This window comes from Apis cerana, linkage group LG14, assembly GCF_029169275.1.
Source record: "Apis cerana isolate GH-2021 linkage group LG14, AcerK_1.0, whole genome shotgun sequence".
NCBI classification, from domain to species: domain Eukaryota; kingdom Metazoa; phylum Arthropoda; class Insecta; order Hymenoptera; family Apidae; genus Apis; species Apis cerana.
The window spans coordinates 7,597,711-7,606,450 of record NC_083865.1 but is presented as its reverse complement, the minus strand read 5'-3'; the positions used below and the strand labels follow the sequence as shown (position 1 = coordinate 7,606,450).

At 25.1% G+C, this 8,740-nt stretch overlaps 2 protein-coding genes across 3 annotated transcripts; both read right to left on the bottom strand.

Moving 5' to 3' along the window:
* Positions 1 to 1,501: 1,501 nt before the first annotated feature.
* On the bottom strand, positions 1,502 to 3,462 carry LOC108000625 (cyclin-dependent kinase 2-associated protein 1). The gene is made up of 2 exons (XM_062084461.1): positions 3,309 to 3,462; positions 1,502 to 3,060 (listed from the first exon to the last, which is right to left on the bottom strand). Exon 2 carries the CDS (start codon positions 3,025 to 3,027, stop codon positions 2,749 to 2,751), a length of 279 nt encoding a protein of 92 aa, XP_061940445.1. The 5' UTR covers positions 3,028 to 3,060; positions 3,309 to 3,462; the 3' UTR covers positions 1,502 to 2,748.
* Positions 3,463 to 3,558: 96 nt separating this feature from the next.
* LOC108000690 (uncharacterized) lies at positions 3,559 to 8,453 on the bottom strand. 2 transcript variants are annotated; one of them, XM_017061202.3, is made up of 2 exons: positions 6,202 to 8,453; positions 3,559 to 5,771 (listed from the first exon to the last, which is right to left on the bottom strand). In XM_017061202.3, the coding sequence occupies exon 2, from the start codon at positions 5,547 to 5,549 to the stop codon at positions 4,275 to 4,277; it is 1,275 nt and encodes a 424-aa protein (XP_016916691.1). In that variant the 5' UTR covers positions 5,550 to 5,771; positions 6,202 to 8,453; the 3' UTR covers positions 3,559 to 4,274. The 2 variants fall into 2 exon arrangements, with proteins under 2 accessions (XP_016916691.1, XP_061940439.1); XM_062084455.1 differs by lacking the exon at positions 6,202 to 8,453 and adding an exon at positions 5,850 to 6,173.
* Between the last annotated feature and the right edge of the window lie 287 nt (positions 8,454 to 8,740).

Genomic DNA, 8,740 nt, shown 5'->3' with positions numbered 1-8,740 from the left:
TTAAATTTTTTCTGCGCATGCTTGATTTTTTCAAATTTAAGTTTTTATTATCTTTAACAGATAATGTAATAAAAATATGAGTAACATAAAATAAATAAAAAAGAATATATTGGAATAAAATTTATCTATTTCATATAATATCTATTTTCTTTTATTAAACTCTTTATTCATGATTTAAATATAATGCTGATATTTTTAAAATGTGATCATAAAAAGAGCAAGTGCTCGTCAGAAATACATTCTCAATTTTCCTTTCAAGTATTTGTTCTGATATTTCTTCGCTATTTAAAAAAGACCAATCACACCCATATGCTATACTTTTATGCTCATTATATTCGCCAATAATAGATAAAGTTACTGTATTTTCACAATCGATTATTCTAAATCCGCCATACATGCAAGCTGCAAACAAATATTTCCGTTCAGAGGAATCCCATTTTAAACGCCAAATACCACCATCGAGTTTGACATTTGATATAGGTTGTTTAAAGTTTCTTGTATCCCATAATCTTAATATTTCATCATAACTAAAAATATTATAAAAATTTTATTAAAAGTTATGATTTCATTGTTGAATTTATGTTACTATTTTAATAAAATACCTTCCAGATGCTAATAAAAATTCTCTTGTTGCATTGCTATGAATGCTTGTAACACCAGCACCATGAACTTTATTTAACAGGGTAATATTATTTATTCTCGTATCAATACGTTGAAATTTACAATCATCGCCACCTTAAATATAATTATTATTATAACATATTCTATTATTTTAGTAAATTTCAATTTCAATTATTTTTATACCACTATATATCACGTTTATGTTCCAATAATCGAAAGCTGTAATCCATGCCTCAAATTCATGTGCAGACCATGAATTAATTTTATTAAGTTCATTTTCATTTATTTCGAATAATGATATAAAACCTTTTGAATCACTAACTACGATTTTTGTATCAAAATCACTATTATTTATTAATTTTCCAGTACACCAATCTAAAGATAATGCAAGTATTTCATCTTCATCTGAGACTTTTTTTTGAATTATTAATTCTAAGTTTTTTTTTTTGTCATTATTTTTAAGTTCATAAATTTGGAGGTATCCTAAAGAATTTGAAATACCAAGTAAAATTTTCTTTTGACATATAACATGTGCCCATTTCATATCCAATATGGCTGGTACTTCTAATTTTTGCAGTAATTTTAAATTTCCATTTTGTACAACTTGACATAAATAAATTCTTCCCAAACGTTTTGATAATATTGAAGTATTAGATATTAAATTTTCATCTTTTATTAATTGATATGTTCCACAAACAAATATATCTTTAAAAAAATTTATTGGACACCATTCAACTGAATCCGCGCAAAACTCTGTATCGAAAGTATCCAAAGTACAAAACATATTCTTCATTTAATCTGTAACATGAAATTATATTTGAAAGTTTTTAAAATATAATAATTAAAATAATTTTTAAGGAAATATAAGATTTATCTGCAATTTAATACATAAAAATCTTTATTTATGTGAATATTACAATTAATGAAAATTATGATATACAATATTTAAGCTATTACAAATTTAGAATTTTTAAACTTGTACAATTACATTTGTATATTGTTATCAATTATTTTTATTAGTTAATTCATTGTATACTATTACCAATTATGTCAATATTTTTATTAAAAAACAATTATACAAAGTTATTTGATATGAAGTTGGTTTTCATTAAATATTATAAAAGCTTAAAAAACTTTAATTATTTACAAAAACATTTGTTTGATTCATATTCATTTATATTAAAAAACTGACACATAGAAATTTTCTGATCATATACAACTTGTACTTTTTGGTCAATGTATTATTATCATTAAGATCATATCATAATTAATTTTTAGGAACAAGACATGATCATTGTTTTTTACATATAATAAATTCATTTATATATGTATGTCTGAGCAAAGATCATTTACATATCATAGGAACTTTTCTTTTCATTTTAAATATTTTTGTAATATATAATTGTTTATTATATATACCAATATATTTATACACAAATTTTATTCTAAATATATATTATTAAGATTTAATACTACATTGGTTCTTAATAACTTAATTTTAACTTCAGTTTCTATTGGCATTCATTGCATTTAAGAAATATATTTGTACTATCAATAATTTAATTAAATTTCAATTTGTTTGAAATTATCATATTAATAGAATTAATATATGTTCTTCATTTTAAAGTTTGATAAAATTCACCTATTTGATAATTGATTTTTATAATTGATAATTACAATCATATAAGTATAAAAGAATAATTTTTATAAAATATTTTGTACTCATTCATATAAAATTAATTATATGATTAATAAATTATGGCACCTAATGTCTAGTTTTATTGTACTTTCTTTGGTAAAATAAAATTGAATAAATAATTTGTTATTGTACAAAATAAATATATAATGACAATGCATAGTTTCTTAAATAATTTTTTAAAGAAAACATAAAAAATATATTGTTACTTTTAATTAATGACTATTACTTAGTTTAATAATTTTTGCAATTACAATTTGCAAATTTAATGTAATCAATTTTTGAGGTAGATAAATTGTTATTCTGATTATTTTAATCTTTAATATGTAAATGCAATACTATTTGCAGCAAAAAATATAAGTCTTTTTATGTTATAGTTAAATACCTCTACAAAATTTGGTCAGTTATATATTATATATAAAATTTCTGTCTTATTGACGAGCACTTTTTTCTGTTTCAATTAAACATTCTCTAACTAAAATACGTGCATGTACAATACCACGCTTAATTTTTTCAATAGAAGTACGACTGCCAGCATAGGTAGGTCGAACTTCATGACCAAGTTCTTCTATAACATTAAGCAGCTGTATATATTTTGATTGACCAGGTACAGAAGGAACAGTTTGTTGAAGGGCTCTTGGGTTTGGTACATTTAGTAATGGTTCAGTAACCTTTGTTGAAACTTCTACATTTCCTCGTTCTTCTTCCATCTTCTAACTGTTTTTTTTTTTTAAATAAATGTCCTAACAAATAATTTATGAAGAGATGATTGTCATAAGATGATTATTACAAATTATATCAATACAATACAATATCTCGAATGTAAATTTTCGATTAGAAACCATAATTTCATTAAAAAAACCATAATTTTTAAAGCTGAATACCTTGCGAAAAGATTCTAATAAGATCATTAAAGAAAAGCGCTGACATAACCTCAAATTAACCTCAATTAAATAACATAATTATAAATATTTTTATCTAGAAAACTTACCTTAATAAATATACTAGCAAAATTTTATGCAATAAACAAATAAGTAGAAATAAAAATGAAGCGTAATATTCTACAAATTCTTAAAACTATTAACATTTACTTCTCACACGTTTTATCCATATACTAATATGTACGTCTTCGAAATTTAAACAGCGCTTAACTAAGAAGGTTAGAAATTATATTGGCGCCAAATTTAAAATAATACATACAAATATAATTTGATTTAAGGGTATAAAATTAATACACAATATCGTATAAAACTGTTTCTTTTTTTTATTTAGTCATACTTTGTAGTCAGTAATATTCAAGGATTATATTTTCCATAGGTACATTTTGTTTGATCAATTTTTTTTTTCTGCAAGTATATTGTAGATAATTATTAGGTACCTATAGTTTTAACCAAAAAATGCAATTAATTTTCTATAGAAAATATAAAAAGGCTTTTTAGTGTACAAATTCATATTTGCCTAATATTATATTTTCTATTTGTTAATTAAAAACTTAATAAGAAGGTACAATTCCTTCATAATGTTTCTATAGAAAATGGTCATCTTTACATTTTTTTTTAATAAAAATAAAAAACTAAAATGAAAAATGAATCATTTTTCTCTGATTTAATTTATATTCAATATTATGCGCTATTGATTGATTAATTTTCTTTAGGCATCCACAAAAGTGCATATTTTAAGTCATTTTATTAGTTATTGAAACTATTATTAAGTTTTACAGCTATTACTTTCTCGTTTTTTCCATTGTCTAAAAAGACTAGCTGCTCACACTTTTTTATATTAAATATACAAACTAGTAAGATCGTATAAAATATGAAATAATAAATGTTACATATGCACATTCTTGTGGATGCTAAGACACTCCCTTTAAAATATACTGCTATACCTCATACAATGTACATAGTATTACTTTGTAAAATAATCGACTAAAAATCTAATTGCTAAGTATATCGGCAGATCATTGCCGTGCATTATGTTCTGTTTCCAATAGACATTCCCTTACAAGAATTCTTGCATGTTGAATACCCATTTTTAATCGTTCAGCTGCACTGCGACTTCCAGCATAAGAAAGGCGAATATCTCTTCCAAGCTCCTCAATGATAACCAGTAACTGAGCATATTTACCTTGACCAGGCACAGTGGGAAAATTAATTGTACTGGATGGGCTAGCCTGTGCTACTTGAACAGTTTGAACATTTTGCAAATTTCTTGGATTTGGCACAGTAATCACAGGTTCAGGGATTCGAGGAATTTCTGGTGGTGGTACTTTTGGTGGTGGTGGTGGATCATTTAATTTTGTTATTGTTATTTCATTTAATTTAGCCAATTCAGTTAATTTTGCCATTTCTGCCATTTTTGAATATTCAGGCATTTTTGTAATATCATTCTGCATATTTGCCATTTTAATCATTTCATTCATTTTCGTTTTTTCATTTATTTTGGCAATTTCTTTAGCCATCTCATTAATCTGTGCAATTTCGTTTAATTTTGTTATATCATTATTATATTTAGCCATTTCTGTCATTTTTACCATCTCATTAAGTTTTGCTATTTCGTTCATTCTTTGAACTTCGTTAATTTTTGCCATTTGAGACATTTTCATCATTTCATTCATCTTTGCAATTTCATTAATTTTTGTGATATCATTATATTTAGCCATTTCTGAGAGTTTTACCATTTCATTCATTTTGGCAATTTCAGACATTTTTGCAATTTCTTGCATTTTCATATATTCTGTTGTTTTAGCATATTCTGCCATTTTTTCCATTTCATATCTTTTAGCCATATCTTGAGACATTTTGTTTAATTCAGTCATCTTACTAAACTCAGCAAGTTGAGCCATTTGAACTATATGTTCTGGTACTTTCCCTCTTTCCATCATTTGTTTCAATTCTGCAGAAATTTTATTCATATTCATTTCTGACATTTGAGCTATTGTTGCTGCATCTGGCATTTTAGACAATTCAGCAATTTTTGAAATTTCTCTTGCTAAATTTTCATCTAAACAACGCTTCTTTTTAGCACGATGTCTAGCCATACGTTGGGCTTCCTGCATTCTTCTTATTGCTGCCTGCTCTTCTGTTTCTTTTGCCCTAGCGTTCTTCATTCTTTCAGCAGCAGAAAATAATCTAATAGTACGTTCTTCTAATGTTTCTGATTTTAATTTTTGTCTTCTATATTCTCGCATTTCTCTTACCTTTTTAAGGTAAGATTTTTTTTTAGCCTTAGGCATAACATGCAATTACGCATAGTATAGGTACAATCATCTATGTAAACTGTCATTTTTATGTATTTTAAATATCAAACTTCTCAGAAAATATACTTTGTGCATACGTTAATGATTAAGCGTAATTTTGTTGTTTCTTTCTTTCTTCTCTGGTACTTATTAATTTTTCTCACATATCATTTCATATATAAAGTATTTTTTTTATTATTTTTTCACTTTAGAAATTATCTGCAATAAAAAAATTAATTAGAATTCTTATTAAAGATTTTCACTAAAAATCTTTAAAGTTAAAAATAGTTCATTTACATATTTTAAAATACAATAAACATTTTCATCATTTGTTCTTTAAGTATGAATAAATTTTAGAATATCGCACTTAACGAATGGAAATTCTATTTAAAATAAATAATAATAACGTTTAAAAATTTATTTGCATCAGTAATAAAAGACTATCAATTTGACGATCTCTCTTAAGAAATACCATGACGATTTTCTTCACTATAAAAAGCGATAAATATGAATATTAATTCGATTTCCGATTGTCTAAAAAAACGCGGGTACCAAGCTTAAAAAAATTTCATAGCACGTGCGCAAAAATCGAATGGCTAATACTGTTTTCGAAATACGTGTATGTAAGTGTGCGTGTCCTGTCGACTACCTGTGCCTTGTTGCTTTGTGTATGCGTGTCTCCCAAAATTCGAAAGAAGAGCGTCGTCAAGTAGAACGTAATGCGCATGCGCGTCAATCTAAGAACGCCGTCTTCTCTGGAACGTTCACCAATCACAACAATGGCGAATGCAATTCGGTCAGTTCACTGAAACGCACGATTAATCCGTTGTAAAGCTAAACCGCATCGTGGATTGATTCCATTTTATAATCGCATCTTCTTCGTGATAAAACACATCCGTCGTTATTGTTCATGAAAAAATTACTTCGATTTTTCTTAAGATATACCGCAGACAAACGCACAAAAGCAATATCGGCCGACATGTAAGATTTTCGTTCGGAGCCACTTTAAGGGGCCAAGCGGGGTCGCCGATAGGCTGCGTGTGACGTGGTTGCGTTTATTGACCATAACCCCTTCCTACTCCCGTCTGCAACTTCACGACGGACAGGTGTACGACCTGAGAGACCGCAAAACAATTGACCAAACCGACCGCGTCTTAAAATACACGGCATTGTCAAAGAATCAGAAAGATGCTTGGAATGTTCGACCTCTTCTCGTGTCCGCTGATGGTGTTATTATTCTTCTTTTTCATCAATAATATGATTGTTTTCTGCAAAATATTCAACTCACGGTAATTTTTCTTGACGCATTGAAAGACCGGTTTCTTCAAGAAATGAGAAAATTTTGACGAGCTTTCTTCGGTTCTTTCAGACGAGAAGGTGAGACTTACAATGAGCTCGTCAGGAAGATATGTTTTCAATAAACTTTCGTGAAAGAATTTAAATTATTCAATGATAATTCATAATATTGATATTCATATGAAAAAATTAATATCTAAAATTCTTAATATTTTTAAATTTTATTGTTTTCGTATTGTTTCATATATTTAGGTAAATTTAGGAATTTAGGAATTTATTTAAACGCGATTTTTTTTACAACGAAATAATTTCATTAAATTTTATTTTTATATTTATAATACCTGTCATATTAATTACATTTATCACTTATATGGAGAATTATTGTTACTACATCAATGAATTTTTTTTGTTATTAATGTTTGTATATTCTATAGCACTTATATACTATTCAGGAGTGAATTTAATTCTTTTTATGTTTTATCATTTGTCAGTGGAAGAAAAATCTATAAACACAACATTTACAACTGATGTAATTATTCAAGCAGTAGATGATATCCTTTTATAATCTATATTTATCTATACAAAATAAAATATTTTACAAAATATATATTTTAATAGAATCAAATAAATAAATTATATTTATGCTAAAAATCTTATATTTATGCTAATTATTATTGTGAATTCATTCCTGTTTCCATTAAGTATTCTTTTATTAACATTCTCTTTCTTATAACATTTTTATAATATTTATTTTTAATTTTTCTACTGCAACTCTATTACCTGCATATTGTTTAATATTCTTATAATATATAATTTAATATTCTTTTCTAATTCTTCAATAATTGACAATAATTGAAAATATTTTACTTTGTTCACAAGTATGAGTATATAATAATTGATGAATTTTGTATAAGTGTATGAAATTATTTATGTATTAATATGTGTTTGAAATTTATTTTTTATTATGGAGACAATGTAGTTAATGTTTTTTTTATTTAATTCTATGTTAAAATGTCTTCATTTCCTTTAAATCTTTTTTTTTTTGTTTTGAATCTTGCCATTCTTTGCGCATCATCCCGAAATCCCGATTTATAGCTTTTTTTCTATCTCTTTTAGTTTTATCAAGGATTATGTATATTTTTTTTTCTCTTTTTTTATTAAATTTTGTTTATTTATTTTCGAAATTTTATCTTTATTCTGCTTATAATTATTTATTTTGTGTTATGATCTTTTTTTTAATTGCAATATTTTTCATTATTTAGATTATATTATATATATTAAAAAAAAATTCTCAAAATTATTTAAATTTACCTCTTTTTTTTCTTATACGTTTATGTATGTGTTTACGCATGCGCAAAATATATATGATTTAGAATCCATCATTGGAATGGCGAACTGACGTAAACAGTATTATTAAACTTTTTTAATTACATATATTATAAATATTTATTATTCTCTTAATTATTAATATTTGCATTTCAATATCTTTCACTGATTTAGCAGTTTTAAATATTTTTAATTATTACGAATATTGAAGAAAAGAAAAGCTATAACTGTACGTAAAATTTGACTAATTTTTTTACTAATATAATTTTAAAGAAAAAATTGTGATGCTCAGATTTATTGAAGATTAAAAAGAGATAGTATTATTCTGTCTTGTGTATTATTAATTCAAGGTGAAATATTCTCAAAATAGGAGCTTATAATTAATTGATACTAATTTTTATATTTATTAATCTTTTTTCTTATATTTATTATTAATTTTTTAATATGCACAATATAATTATTATTAAATTAAAAATAGTTCATAAAATTGAGAAATTGTATGAAAACATCATACATATATTTATATATTAATGCATATATTTATCTTAAAATGTAAAGAAATACGA